Source organism: Leptodactylus fuscus, chromosome 10 (genome assembly GCF_031893055.1).
Source record: "Leptodactylus fuscus isolate aLepFus1 chromosome 10, aLepFus1.hap2, whole genome shotgun sequence".
NCBI classification, from domain to species: Eukaryota; Metazoa; Chordata; class Amphibia; order Anura; family Leptodactylidae; genus Leptodactylus; species Leptodactylus fuscus.
The window spans coordinates 39322488-39338516 of NC_134274.1; the positions used below are offsets into that span (position 1 = coordinate 39322488).

Below are 16029 nucleotides of genomic sequence, written 5' to 3' on the forward strand. Positions count from 1 at the left end.
TTGCTCCATAGGAATGAATGGAAGTGGCCGGCGCACAGCCGATTCCGGCACTTAACCTCTTGCTGTTCGGCCGCTTCAATTCATTCCTATGGGAGCGAGGTATTCAAAACTATGTTTCGAATACTATTCAAATCAACTCTAGATTCTATCATTAGAATCTCATTTTAATCCCATGTCGGAATAGGCTATTCTTCCCCCTTCCTTTAGATGTCTTCTCTGCACCACCGTTCCATAGATATCCCGGTTTTCATCCATATGCTAATTAGCTTTCTTGCAGCACTGGGGGCAGCCCCCAACGCTCAAATAACACTGGGGGCGTCCCCTGTCCTGCTAGAAAACTATCCAGCGTCTCCTTCTTGTTCGCCGCCTCCACCTCTTCTTTCCTGTTCAGCCACAAGAAGATGGCTGACTGCGCCCACTGCACATGCCCATCAGCCATTTTCCTGTGGCCTCTCCCATTCAGCCACAGGAAAACAGGGATGGACAGGCGCTTTTTTTAAGAAGATGTGACGGGACAAGGAAGAAGAGGTGGAGGAGGCGAACAAGAAGGCACCACTGGATAGTTTTCTTGCAGCTTAGGAGATGCCCCCAGTGTTGCGAGAAAACTAATTAGCATATGGACGTAAAATGGGATATCTAAGGAATGGCGGCACGGAGAAGACATCTAAAGGTAGGAGAACAATAGCCTTTCTTAAAGCTATTCTGACATGGGTTTAGCTTAAAACGGGATTCTAATGATATAATCCCTTTAAGAATAAGCCATCAGTATTCTGATCCAATAAAATCCATTTAATTTTGGCAAAAGGTTATAGGGAAACAACTGAAGTTGATACTTCATCTTATTTCAGAAATCACATTTCATACAATGGCAATCCTTACATATTCCATTTACCATTCCGCACCTCCCCTAACTTATCTAAAAGCTATTTGTGTGAGATATCTAGGTATATTACGAAAGGTCTAAAGTTAGCGATAATAATCTAGGCATTAATAATTAACTAGCTATTTCCGCCAGGTATTAGTTTTATACACGGTCTAAGATTGCATCTAATTTGATTTCTATGTCATCAAGAATACAATGAGGGTTATATTAGCATGGCACTTGCAGAACGATTATAGGCTGACTTCCTTGCCTAGTGAATAGTGCAATGACATAAATAATTTCCTTAGGCATCATGGAAGAAAATCCATTTATATTTAATTTCCTGACATTTGTGCTGGCTTATTGGACCCAGAAGAGATTCTGAATGTGACGTCTTTATGACTTTGTCAACCGCCATGGATTCTAAAGAGATTTGTACACCACTTTAAGTAAAAATCTTTTGCATCTATTAAACAACGAGTTGACTTATGACATTGCTGAGATAAGAACTACCTGTTTGCTGAAATTTTACCCTTCGTATCCCTTCATGTTTAAAACCTGATGAAAATGACAGTCCTCTCTGACCTAGCAGACTAGCAGCTATACACTGCACAGTGAGTACAGGAGAATCTGCTCGATAACAGTCTTCTCTCTCAGAAACATCCTCAGGATAATTCTGGACATATACACAGATGTCCTAAGTGGGGTTGAGCCAATTTTGAGATTTCAGAATAGATTTTAAAATCTGATTTCCGATCATTTTCCAGCCAATCCCGATCACTCAACCCTAGTCCTAAGACATACTGATGTGTGTAAAGTACATTGGTTAAAATCAGTGTCTCTCTAGAATCAGTCTAAGACTGCCTTGACACTACCGACTACTACTACTCTCAGATGTGAGACCTGCTCCGTGTGAGCGACTTATTTCCTTATCCCGACAGAAGACTCCTAACATTATAGTTATGTATGAATCTAGGAGTCTCCCAGCGACATACTGTCCCATGAAATAAAGTGCTCGCACAAACCAAGTCTCTCTTCCCAGGCTTAGGAGTGTGCATGCAGCCTAAACCTGGATTCCTTGTGTTCTTCCCAACTTTGCCTGCACACTCCTTCTCCACAGACTTGTATAGAGAGGAGTCATCTAAGGCCTGGTTCACATCTGCCTTTGATATTGTCCAGTTGGGGAGTCCAGTTGGGGAGTCCAGTTGGGGAGTCCAGTTGGGGAGTCCAGTTGGGGAGTCCAGTTGGGGACCCCCCCCGAACGGAATACTGAAAGCATTAAAAAGCGGTGAACAATGAAAGCACACAGACCCCATAGACTATAATGGGATCTGTATGTTTTCCGTGCAGTATCCACATGAATTATGTGGAGAGGAAAGTAGTGCTTGAAGTACTTTTCTCTCTGCATGGCAAGTGCAAACACCACGCGGAAAACACATGGACCCTATTATAGTCATTGGGTCCGTATGGTTTCTCAGCTAACCTCTTTTAATGCATTCGGTATTCATTTTCGGGGGGTCCCCAATTGGACTCCCCAAACTGAATACTGCACGCAGATGTGAACCAGGCCTAAGTTACGTGACCTGTAGGGTTGAACGATCAGGATCAGAAAAGATTGGTTCCCGAGCAAGTAAATTTCATGATCAGGTTCCGATTCTGCCTTAAAAAAAAAAAAAAAAAAAAAAAAAAAAAAAGGGGAACGGAATTCCAATCCCGATCGCTCAACCCTTACCTGCAACTTAACTTACCTGCACGGAACCGTTGCTGCTCCCTGGAGCTCCGGCCATTGTTCTCTGTCCTTTCCTCTCTCATTCACACGCCGGCAGAGCACTGTACGCGCCCCCACCTCCCTAGGCTAGTGTTACTGATGCTGATAGTAGGTGGGGCTTGGGTGCTCTGCCAGTGTCTGAATGAGAGAGGAGAGAAATGGACAGAGAACAACAGGCCAGAGCTCCGGGGAGCGGCTTACACACCGGGAGGGGAGGCGGCAGCGGTTCTGTGCAGGTAACCGGACAGCCTTCAATTTTTGGCCTCCACGCTGTGTAGTGAATAGGATCGTTTTTAAAATCCGATTTTTGATCATTAAAAAAATCCCATTGACTTGCATTAGGATTGGATGGGAAATAATCGGAAATCGGATTTTAAAAAAGATCCTTAAATCTCAAGATCGGCTCAACCCTAGTGACCTGCAGTCACTCTAGAGATGGATATATTAGTGAATTTCAGAATAAAAGACAGTTTATCAGAACAAAGTGAAGCCAGGAAACAGACTGATAAGAACAGAAAATATACATAATAAAGTTTCTTACAATCTCCGATACGATTCATTTATGCAAAACTTGTTTGAACTAAAGTCATCAAAAAAAATGTTGTCGAAAAAATTATTTCCCAAAGTACGCCAACAAAGTAAACTTAGACTGGACAATGTAAAGATGTAACTGGAGTCTCATCCTCGAAGCTTCAGGTTACACTATAATATGACATAATATACAAAGCCTGTAAATAAACTACAAAAAGTACAGAAGTTACTTTATAATTTAGAGGTAATCCTGTCCTACATTTTGCCATTAAGATTTTAAATAGTGTGAGGTAATTGGTGCATGCAAAATTGATGTGTTTGTGGTCCTGGGGGAGCGCCTACATTCATAGAGAGAAAGTGAGCGTTCCATTAAAACCTGCACTGTTTATTCATCTGGGAAATGGCAAACCTGCTGAGCCTCCTACTATGAGAGCGGAAGCTATTTGTTTGGTCATCTGGCTCATTACGGGGCCATGTTTACTGTAGTCGAGGCCATAATCAATAATACAGTCGGAAGATGTAGGTCAAGATCAGGTCAGCCAAAGTCAAGGGTTGTAATAAAAGGCGTGTAAAACAACGTGAGATCCGCACAGTCAAAGCTAATAGGCATTCCCTATAGAAACCAGTCATTTCTCAACGTGTTTGAGATCAGAAACAATTGACCTCAAGATGTAATAAATGATCTTTGCATTGCAGTGTAGTTAATGCTTACTGCTTAAACAGGTTGTGTTTTTGTATTGTCTTTTATGTTGTTGTCTCTCTTCCATCCTCTTTCCAGTTCTCTCAAATGCTACAGATGGAGGGAGCACCCCAATAGTCCAGCGAGCACCCCAATAGTCCAGCGAGCACCCCAATAGTCCAGTGAGCACCCCAATAGTCCAGCGAGCACCCCCACAGTCGCTGGTGTTGTTCTCAAATGGCATAGCAAAAAGTATAATTAGTATTATTTATTAGAATGGTCTGTAGTGAGCCGTACTACTCAGAAGTAGAGATGGGAAAATTGGTTTGTTCCGACCCCAGAGTATAATAGGTGGAGGCCCAGTGGAGGTGAAAATAACAATAAAAAAAATACTCTTACTCAACTTCTTTTATCTCTTCTTGGCCTTCTCGTGGCATCTGGTTCTCTTGTGTGATGTCATCAACATGGACTCATCAATGAAGTCTGTGATTGGTGTCATTATGCTCAACATGACCTTGTGACCGCTTGTTTAATCACACGTCTCCACTCTGAGCCCAGGTCGATGACATGACAGAAGAGCTCTGGATATCTCCAGGAGATAGTGGTGTAACTAAAATCTTGTGCATCCCGGTGTAAACCTTTGTCTGGGATCCCCTACCTCATCCCTACAGTGATTTCTTGAGGGTTACAGGTGCTAAGGAGTTTGATCCACCTTATTATGTTTAGGGTAATCTGTGGGTCTCCTTGGCTCATGGGCCAGATGGAAGCTGTAATCTCAATAGTGATGCCAGTGCATATGGGTCCCCTAAGGCTCCTGGGCCACGGTGCGACTGTACCCTCCGCACCCCCTCACATTACACCCCTGGACCCTAGAGTATAATATTTCACTTTGACATACGTTTGTCTGTGTTTGCCTTAGACAGCTCAAAATTGGATAGATATTCTTAAAGTAGCTCTGGGATTGTCCTACAATATGTTTTAAGCCAGTTTTTAGAATATTGTTCTATTCGACATTTCAATCATCACTAGATCCTACATGCGGGGCATAACTGTGTAGGGTGCAGTGATAGAAATAGCACCCAAATCCTTGTACCCTAGGGGGCCTAAAGGTTCCTGTGCTGAAATGAATGACACGTGTGACTTTCTTATGATTTTGCATTGAGGTCCAAGATCTTCAAGATAAATTTCTATCTGCAAACAATTAAAGGTAAAATGCTATATCTTTGTCTAGCTATAATTAAACGTAATGCCGAAATGCGTTATTTTGCGAGGAGTCTCTTTAATTCCAATATGATATTTAGCAGCTCGTCGTGAGGCTTAACATTGCATTGTCTGCAATGAAGGAACTGACTTGTATGGCGATGTGTATAGCAGAGCATGGAGCAGAGACTATGGATGTGTTAGGCTAATGAATGTTCTTACCTTGGTGAAGAGCTGTGTAATGAAGCAGAGGATTACTGATTGGATGCAAATATAGTTCTGCTTAGTCTAGTACAGGGGTGCCCAATACATCGATCGCGATCTACTGGTCGATCGCAATGGATGGATGGGTCGATCGCGGGATGCAGCCAGGGATCCCTGGTGTCTGCTTGTTCACAGTGCAGGCTGAGAGTCGACTCTCAGCCTGCGCTGTTAACAACCACTCCGGACACTTGCAGGCCGCTCTTAAGGATGGAGGGGGCGGGGGTGCTGCTTGTTCACAGCGCAGGCTGAGAGTCATCTACGGACACTGGCAGGCGGGGCTACCGCAACCCAGCCTGCCAGTGTCCAGAGATAACTCTCAGCCTGTGCTGTGAACAAGCAGACAGCGGGGATCCCTTGGCGGCCACAGAATGCCGCTGTCTCCTGCTCTCACGCTTCGCCTGGCCCCGCCTACATGCCCGACCCACAGACACGACCCTCCACACTATTGGTCTATTTTAAATTGTTCCAATTTATCGGAAAAAAAAAAAATTAATTAAGCTAGACCCCCACTGACCAGACACTTGTCAGCTATCCTATAGACAGATGATAAGTAGAGATGAGCGAACACTAAAGTGTCCGAGGTTCGAAATCCGATTCAAACAGCCGCACACTGTTCGAACGGATTTCGAACCCCATTATAGTCTATGGGGGGGGGGGGGGAATGCTCGTTTCAGGGGTAGGCAACATTCGATAAAATCATACTTACCAAGTCCACGAATGACGGTCGGGCTGGATTCTGCTTAAAGTCTTCTCCCAACGCAGGGTCCCCACATCCTCTTCCGGGTGGAATTCACTCTGCCTAGGCATCCGGCCTAGGCAGAGCCGACTGCGCATGCGGCTCTGCCCAGGCCCGACGCCTGAGCAGAGCCGACTGCGCATGCGAAGTCGGCTCTGCCTAGGCCAGATGCCTAGGCAGAGTGAATTCCACCCGGAAGAAGATGCGGGGACCCTGCGCCGGGAGAAGACTTCAGAAAGGTAAGAGAAGAACCAGCGTTGATTGGCAATGTATAGCATTCTGCCAATCAACACTGGTTCTGCATCGAACATTAAACTTCGAACAGCTAGTAGTGTTCGATCGAGTACGAGTATTTTGAATACTGTAGTATTTGATCGAACACCTACTCGATCGAACACTACTCGCTCATCTCTAGTGATAAGTCATTGTCCTGTTTGATTGCATTTCCTTCCGACAATAGTATTCAATGATCTCGATAGCACTTAGAGTCCATTTACGGTTATTATTATACAAAACCTTTTGCATTCGTTTAGAATTTTCCCATGTATAATTTATTCAGCTTCATCGTGACATTAATATATTTTATAGGGCAGTCATATATTCCGCTTGCAATAACCACAACTACGGAGTTGATGTGCTTTAAAAATCACAATTTGCACATGTGCTTTAAAGCATTATGCCCTGACACATGGTTAAAGAAACTGTAGATCAAACCATTTATAGCCTGTCAAACTGCTTGCCATTTCCTTAGCTGCTCTTCACTTTTAAGGAAATGTGGTAGAACAGGACTGGCCTTGACATTAGAAAGACGGCCATTCTGCTGTTGTGATTTAGTGTTGACTGTGCTATGAGTTATATGTATTCACTCGGCGATGGCTCCGTCTAATGTGGCATTTTGTGCGGAGAATTGATTGAGCTGATAGGATCAGGTAAGACACGGACTCCTTACGTTGTATTATTTACAGCACAGCTCTTTCAGCAGTAGGTGAATCTCCAGGGGTACTGTGTGTCCTTAAGGAGGTCGCCTTTGCAGGCCATGTTTCTGTTCAGTTTTGAAAAATGTGATGTCTCTAATAGGGTTGAGCCGATCTTGAGATTTCAGCATCATTTTTAAAATCTGATTTTCGATCATTTTCCAGCCGATTGCAAAATACGCTCGATCGCCGATCGAGAGCCGATCTTTCCTAATCTCGTTCACTCAACCCTAGGCTTTAGGCTTTCTTCTCAATCCCCTTGTTTGGCCCTGTAGAGTAGGGGTGCTCACACTTTTTCAGCATGTGAGCTACTTCCTAAACTGACCAAGGCAAAAGATCTACTACCCAATTCTTGTGGACAGGGCAGGCCTGTGGGCGGAGCGGGGCGTGTCTTTGGGCGGGGCCAGGCTTGTGGGCAGGGTCAGCGCAGAGCGTGAGAGCAGGAGACAGCGGCGTTCTATGGCCGCCCAGGGATCCCCGGTGTCTGCTTGCTCACAGCGCAGGCTGAGAGTTATCTCTGGACACTGGCAGGCTGGGGCTGCGGCAGTGGCACCCAGGCTCCCTCCATCCAAGCGGGGAGCGCGTCATTCCCCGGAGCTGCTGCTGCCTGGCCTGCAAGTGTCCGGAGTGCTTGTTCACAGCGCAGGCTGAGAGTCGACTCTCAGCCTGCACTGTGAAAAAACAGGCATCCCTGGCTGCATCCCACGATCGACCTATACGTCCTTTGCGATCGACCGGTAGATCGCGATCTACGTATTCGGCACCCCTGCTGTAGAGAATCATCTGTGGGTCCAATTGTACCCTTCCCCATTACAATGTGTAGAAGACTGTACCCCAATAAAAAGTGCCAACAGAGTGCTACCTGCAGAAATAGCCCAAGCTGCTGCACAAGGAGCCAGTGGCAGGCTAATGTTGCGAGCTGCTTGTCTTCATCCTCCTATGACAATACACTTTTCTCTAGTTAACAGTGCAGGCGAATAGAACTACTTTAAAAGGAGATCGGAGCCTTAACCCCTATTAATAATACAATATAAGGGCTTTCTAAATATTAACATCGTAAGATCTTTATGTTGTGGGAGGTACACTTGACACCTCCTTTGGAGATTATATGGATGTATCATCTCTTTAATCTAACCCCGGAGGTAGAGTTATTTATGCCAAATAAAATTATTTATGCCTAAAGGCCCCCCTGTCAGATAAAATACCAGTTATATACAAATACACCTTACAGGTTGACAGAGCTTGTATTAATTTTGCAAGTAGTGTCTTTACTTAAAGAGGACCTTTCATCAGATTGGGCACAGGCAGTTCTATATACTGCTGGAAAGCCGACAATGCGCTGAATTCAGCGCACTATCAGCTTTCCCGATCTGTGCCCCGGGTAAAGCACTATCGGTCCCGGTACCATATCACTTTACAGTCAGAAGGGCGTTCCTGACAGTCAGTCAGGAATGTCCTTCTTCACAGCAGCGCCTATCGTGCTGTACAGTGTGAGCGGGGAGGAACATCTCCTCCCTCTGCTCACAGTGCTCGTCCATAGAGGAGTATTATCAGGAAGGGAGGGGGGCATTCCTCCCCGCTCACACTGCCTATGCCCAATCTGATGAAAGGTCCTCTTTAACAGTAAACACTAGTCTAAAGCAACACACACTCACAATATATCCTTATTCAGTAGGTCTTGGAATTCCATTTTTAGCTCCATCAAGTGCAGAGCTCCAGATCCTACTGTATGATACATTTTTAAGGCATGGGGACTGGGGCAATTCATTTAAACCCCAAGTTCTTTGGGCCAACATTGTTGTCCCTTGCCTACATTGACCTGTCTAAAGACAGAGCAACCAGATCCCCATGACTTGTCTACTTGCAAAGACTCATCCAAATAAAGCAAACTCACTTCCATAAGATCATTGTCGACAGCACTTTACAGGGGCAGAAGTTGCTCAGCCAAAACAGTTAGCACAAGATGTTCAATTGTAGTAATGATCAATGAAACGTATCGACACTTAGCAACTTCTTAGTAGAGAGGAGCGAACGGCACGCACCCATAGAAATGAATGGAAGCACCTGTGACGCTGACTTTGCCGGCGGCCGGCCAGCGTCACAGGTGCTTATATTCATTTCTATGGGTGCGTGCTGTTCGGATCGGCTGATCCGAACAGTGTTCGCTCATCTCTACTTCTTAGTATTAGATTAGCTGTCCCAAGACAACACAAAGCCATTGCCCAGTTCTTCTCAGCACACACACTAGGCTCACTGCATTTGAACTTTTCTATTATTTGCACCACACAGACCTCTAGTTGTAATGGTCACAATGGAGCTCCGGACAGAAAGCTGGAAGATGCACGAAAGCTTCTCTTTTATAGGGAAACTTTCCCTCCCAGTGTGAATACAAGGTATCAGATTGTGGGGTGCATAGACTGTGCCACAGATGGCGTAAAAAGGGCACCGCTTATGGAACCAGCAATAGGCGCAACTGGACAGAAGTAAGTGAGAAGACTCAACAGGAAACACAAAGTGACAGCGTTACATCTTACAGTGCAATAAGTGTATCAGCCTATACACAGCAATAAACATTTTACACATCATATAGTGTACAATACTACACACAAAGCACAAACTCATTGACTTTATAGGTTATAGGCACTGAAAGGATGTATAGTTTATACATCTGTTGTATAGGGCAATCTTGGCTGAAGGCTCATCCACCTAAACCATTTTATGGCTGGCTCCCATTACCTTATACCTTCACACAGATATATAATCAAATATAAAAGTGAGGCCAATGGCTGCCATATTTGCAAGACTTGCCTGCTCTTTGGAAAGTCCACAAGACCTTTCCTTTGACTAAGCTTTGACAGTCTATTACACTGTATAATTTTCTATATGTCCCGATGAATATGTGAAACATAATGGCTATTTTGTGTGAAATAATCTTATCCCAGGCCTCCCATCCATACAAGCACATCTCTGGCTGCTACATAAGCAGGTGTAGAAATTAATAATTCATTTGTCAAATCCATCAACCTACATTTTCAGTCCATGTACTGGGAGACTTACAAAGTTCTTCTCTTCATTTAAATTTAATAGAATTAAAACCGCTATAAACAGACGACTATCTATAACGTGACACGTGTATTTGCAGCCTTTATGTGGCCACAGAGTAGAACTACATAGAATACAGTCAGTACTGGTAAATTCATCTGGAATTTGATACTGTGCATGTGCAAGGCCTGAAGTTGGATCCACATTGAGCCATTTAAGTACCAGTAAAACAAATACAAGTTATTTGCAAGTCCTCATAGATGTGAGAGTATATTTCATAGCATTTCTACACATATATAGGCATGCTGCTATAAATATTGTTGTCACAATACCCTTACTAGTTTTCTGGAGACCAATGGCTGGCAACAGGGAGTATATGGATAGCAAGACAAGGGATAGACTTACAATCTGCTCAATGGAAGGTAGAGAGGCTTGGCCGGAAACTGCAGTTCTATCAGCAGTGGGAAGGCTTGCTGGAGGCAGTAGTTCCACAGCTACAATGGACCAGGTAGATGGCAATAGTCTTTAGCAGTGGAAAGGCTTTCTGGAAGTTGTTCAAAGGTAGCAACCAACTTGAACGGTAAATAACCAACTTGAAACAGTCACCTAGAGCTTGAGGACCTTGGTATAAGGCAGGCTTCTGAACCAATACTCAGGCAACTGGATAATCACATACACACATGTGAAATAATCAGGCATCAGGAAACCAGGGTGATGTCACAGGCAGGAAACACAAAAAACTCCATCTTAACCACTTCAGTACCGAGCCAATTTGTGGTCCAGGACCAGACACATTTTAGGTTTATGTTGTATGTGCGGTTTTGAGGGCTGTAACATTTTTCCCGTATGTCTCAGTCAACTAATTTTTGTGTCTTTTTTCAGGGACACATAGTGCTTTATTTTTATGTTGTTTTTATTTTCAAATGTGTTTTAATTTTTTTAATATCCGGGAAAATATAAACAAAATAGGAGGGAAATTGTGTCTGGTTTTCAATTTATTTATTTATTCTTTTATTTAATAACACAAAGTGTCACTGAAAAACTTTATAAAATAGTTTTTCCTCTCCGTTACGGTAATTTTTATTTTGTATGGTGTTGTCGGGGGTGGGGCTATAACCTTTAATAATGGCGTTTTATTAGCGTATTATTTTATTTATTTTTTTAAAATGATTCTATTTTCATTTTTTTTAACTTTTTAATTATATATATATATATATATATATATATATATATATATATATATATTTTATTATTATTTTTTTTTTTTTTTTTTTTTTTTTCAGATTGTGTCCCCATAAGGTGATAAGAGACCTTTGAGTACATCTGATCACTTTTTTTTTGTACTGGAGGCTGATTTCTCCTATAACTGGGACTGGTACATTTAGCCTCAGTTACAGGAGGAATACAGCCTCCTGCACGCTGTATACACAGTATGTAGAGCTGATCTGGGTCCTGTAGAACCCAGCAGCTCTTACAAGATGCTGCTCCCGGCGGATCACGTGACCGCTGGGTCAGAGGGCGGCCACCCATAGCTGTGTATACAGCCCTCATTGAGAGCAGTATACACAGCGATCGAGAAGGCAGGGGAGGTAATAAACCTTCCCTGCCATCTCTGTGGGAGCTCTGGCTGAAGTTACAGCCGGCTCCCAGCTTCAGTAGCTGCACGATCTCCGTACAGCTGCTGTGTTCTGTTTGGACGTACCGGTACGTCCTGTCAGAACTAGGCAAACACTTCCCCGACGTTTATAGTCTATGGGCGGTCCGGAAGTGGTTAAACTGCTGGCAAAAAAGGGTTCAACAAAACAAGATCCTGACAATTGTAACTCATTTCTAGAATTCTCATGCTTATATATTTACAGCGCAACATTGTCCATATCCCTGTGAGCTATGAGATATTTTTATGCTTCTATGAGTTGCTTTAAGAGGACTTTTCTCCACCTCTACCAACTCCAGTTCTTCATTTAGGCATCACTCCACTGATTCCAATATAGTTTTTTTTTTTCTCTAGCCTCTGCCATTCCTGAGAAATCAGTGTAGTTATTTTCAGTGCATGACTCTATATTCAAGTGGGTGGTCTCAGGGAGGAGCAGGAAAGGTTATGTGATTCTGATCTCTGACACTTTCCAAACAAGGGTGGACAGAATATGGAATGGTGAGGGCTAGAGGAAAAATTCCAACTGTGTTGGACTAAGTAGAGCAGCAAAGGATGCAAAAAAAACAAGACATGGTGGGGGTGGTGAAAGGTCCTCTCTAAGAGCCACTATAAACATGTTACCTTTCTATATAGTAGTCACGGGGATCAGTAGTGACATCGATTCACTGCTGCTCCCGATCCCCTAAATGTCTAGTATTCTCACTGTGGCGATGACGTCCTGAAATAGAGACATGTGACTTCTCCAGCATTGGGTTTGGTGGAAGATTGGTAAGTTTAGTATACTTTTATTAATTTTTGTACAACACTTTAGAATTCTTTGTCTTATATAGACACTCCAATGTTCTTTGAACAAACTCACAATGATGGACCATTTGCATTTTTATGATATATATATATAATTCTTATTTTATTTCTCCAGGAATCATAAGCCGTGAATCTGCGGAAAAGTTGCTGATGAATATGCCCGAGGGCTCGTTCCTTGTTCGTGTTAGTGAGAAAATCTGGGGCTATGCTTTGTCTTATCGGCATCAGACCGGCTTCAAGCATTTTCTAGTCGATGCTTCTGGAGATTACTACAGCTTCCTTGGTGTTGACCCAAACAGACACGCAACACTTACTGACCTAATTGATTTTCACAAGGTACTTATGTAAAATAACATGTTTTGAAAGCATTTGGAATAGGAATCTGATAAAAAATATCCACTAACGCTAACATCCTTAGACTCCTTAGTTTGACAAATACCTGAGGATTAGTAAATCGATTAGCTGATGTCCTAGAGGATCCTCATGGAACCCTAACAGATTAGATGTTGAACATTTAATTAGTTTCACAGAATATATAGTCACTGAAACAATCGTGAGTTCTTTATGGAACATCTTTAAGAAGTGAGCCTGGTGCAGATTCTTTAGTACTAGTTTTTGTAGCCCTGTCATAGAAACATGACAAGGATATCTTTCACCCTTGGTTCAGTTCATTGCCTTCATCCGATATCTAAGCAAAGTGACTTGTTGGAACCACCACTCATCCCCCTCCCCTTTAGAAACCAGCACCCATACCCCCTCCCCTTCAGAAACCAGCACCCAGGGCATATGCCACAGTTTCTTAGTGTCTTCCCCTAGCTACACTCTTGGACTGTCCTATTGCAATAGCTTTTAGCCATTGAGCATAGACAAGAGATTGTGCTAAGTCACATACAGAATTTAGAGATAGAATACACCACTTGTACCGTTGACCATACAACTAGTTTTTCATGGTACATTTGTACAAGATCACTTTTTTTTACTTTAACTTGCTTTTTGCTTTCAGAAATTTTTCTTGAACCAGACTCAAAGACCCAGATTTACAATAATTAGACAATGTAAACTTAGATGAGCAGACTCAAAATGTTTCCGATATATCACAGTGGTTGATGCTGGATGTATGTGACTCAGCGCAGTCTCTGTCTATGCTCAATGGCTGAAAGCTAGGGTTGAGAGATCGGGATCGGAAAAAATTGGATCCCAATCAGTGATCGAGTAAATTTCCTGATATCGATCGGGTTCCGATCCCGCCTTAAAAAGATTGGGAACGGAATTCTGATCCCGTTCGCTCAACCCTAGTTACCTGCACAGAACTGCTGCCGCTCCCCGAGCTCCGGGCCTTTGTTCTCTGTCCTCTCCTCTCTCATTCACACGCCAGCAGAGTGCCATGTGCGACCTCGCCTCCCTAGGCTAGTGTTACTGATGCTGGGAGTAGACGGGGCTTGTTGTGGCTTAGGAGAGTGTGGGCGGGTACAGGGCGGGGAGACATGAGTGATTCACTAGAGCTCCGAAGCGTGGCGTACACACCGGGAGGGGAGGCGGCAGCGGTTCTGTGCAGGTAATCGGACAGCATAAGGGACTAAGTAGCTGGCGGATTATTTAATCACTACACAATTTTTGGACTTCACGGTGTGTAGTTTATAGGATCATTTTTAAAATCCAATTTTCGGTCATTAAAAATCCCATTGATTTGCATTAGGATCGGAATTGGGATCGGGTTTGGATTGAAAATGATCGGAAATAGGATTTTATAAACGAGCCTAAAATCTCAAAATCAGCTCAACCCTACTGAAAGCTATTGCAATAGGAACCCTAGTCCAGAAGTGTAGCTAGGGGAAGAAAATGAGGCATATTCCCTAGGTGTATGTTTCTGAAGGGGAGGGGGGATGAGTGCTGGTGTCGCATATGGGATGAGGGCAATGAACTGAACTTATCATATCTTTAGACTGGCTTACTTTGAGACACATTTAGGCACCGCATTACAGAACTGCTACTTTTTGCTGAAGATTTTGCTGCCTTTTTTGAGCCTTAAAACCTTATTCCATTTTCTGAAATGAAATGCTACACCCACACGTCTAACAAGTCAGAAAAATTTTAGCTCAAATTAGATTTGCTACATTTATCCAGAGTACTACCACAATAGTAAATCTGGGCCATGCTTATTATTACTTATGCCTTTATCTGTAACTTACTATGATACATTTTGATCCTTTGACAGGATGAAGTCATTACAAGTACTGGAGGAGAGCTGCTGGTAGAACCATGTGGACAAGCACAGTCTCCACCCGACTTTAGTATATTATTTGAATGAAGCCACTGCCACTAGTGGTCTCGTGATGGTTCGTGAACAGCGATTATTGTTTCAACTTCATTAATGATTAAACAAAAAAAAAATAAGGAACATTTTCACTTTTTGAAGAGTGTCAATGACTTCAGATTTGAAGATCTAGTTGTTAAGTTTTATTTTTATGCTTTTAATATGATGACCTTTTTATTTACTGCAGACTTATGAGGAACACTTTGAAGACAGATGATCATCTGCTCTAGATTAAAGCATATTTCCCTATTTGGCATGTATCCATTATTTAACATGATTTTATGCCATGTACTATTGATAAGGATATGCGAATTTGCAATTTACAGACCAATGTGAAATATCTAACATGAAATGTACTCCATTCATATTTATGCATTAGTTATCTGGAGTTGTAGGGAAACACAGAGTGTAAGAAGCAAGCTTCTGAGAATACGATGACGTCAATGATATATTGAAACTTATAAATTTTAAATCCTTCTTAGTTTTCAAAGAAATACTTGGCAGCTTCTACCACTTTGATATTTTTTTTTACTATCTTATTTAATTAAAATAAGATTTATTGTAGCAGATTAAATCAATTTAACCATTTATTCTGAACTCAATACAGTTCGATATTCTACCAGGCTTTAAACAAACAATTGCTCACACGTAGGAAAAGGTTTATGTCTGAAAATACATAAAATGCAATTTTTTTAAAAAAAAAAATTGCGATTCATCCTGAAATGGGTGAAATTGAGATGGGACTGTAAAGGTGAAAGACGTATCCAGGAAGTCATATGTGACATCATCATTCCATGTAAAGTAAACTAAGACCACCAGGAATACTAGGGGGGATAAAGCAGTGCTGGATTCAACAGGTTAGTAATAGGGTTGAGCCGATCTTGAGATTTCAGGATCGATTTTAAAATCCGATTTCCAATCATTTTCCAGCCGATCCCGATCGTGAAATTTGTTCAATCGCTTATCAGGATCCGATCTTTTTCAATTCCGATCGCTCAACCCTATCAATGATATAGACATGAATAGGGTTGAGCCGATCTTGAGATAACCTCTGACCTCGATCCCGCCGGAAAAGATCAGGATCGGAATTCCGATCACGATCATGAAATTTACTCGATCGCCAATCGGGAACGGATGTTTTATGACCCCGAACACTCAACCCTAGTTAGTAATAGTTTGTTCCTTTAAGTCGAGGACCCAT

At 42.7% G+C, this 16029-nt stretch overlaps 1 protein-coding gene across 1 annotated transcript in view; it reads left to right on the top strand.

Moving 5' to 3' along the window:
• SH2D4B (SH2 domain containing 4B) overlaps positions 1–14822 on the top strand; it is a 103165-nt gene extending 88343 nt beyond the window's left edge. Inside the window, exons 7-8 of the mRNA XM_075257974.1 lie at positions 12630–12850; positions 14730–14822. Coding sequence (XP_075114075.1) covers positions 12630–12850; positions 14730–14822 — 314 coding nt within the window. The remainder of the gene's footprint in view (positions 1–12629; positions 12851–14729) is intronic.
• The last annotated feature ends 1207 nt before the right edge of the window (positions 14823–16029 follow it).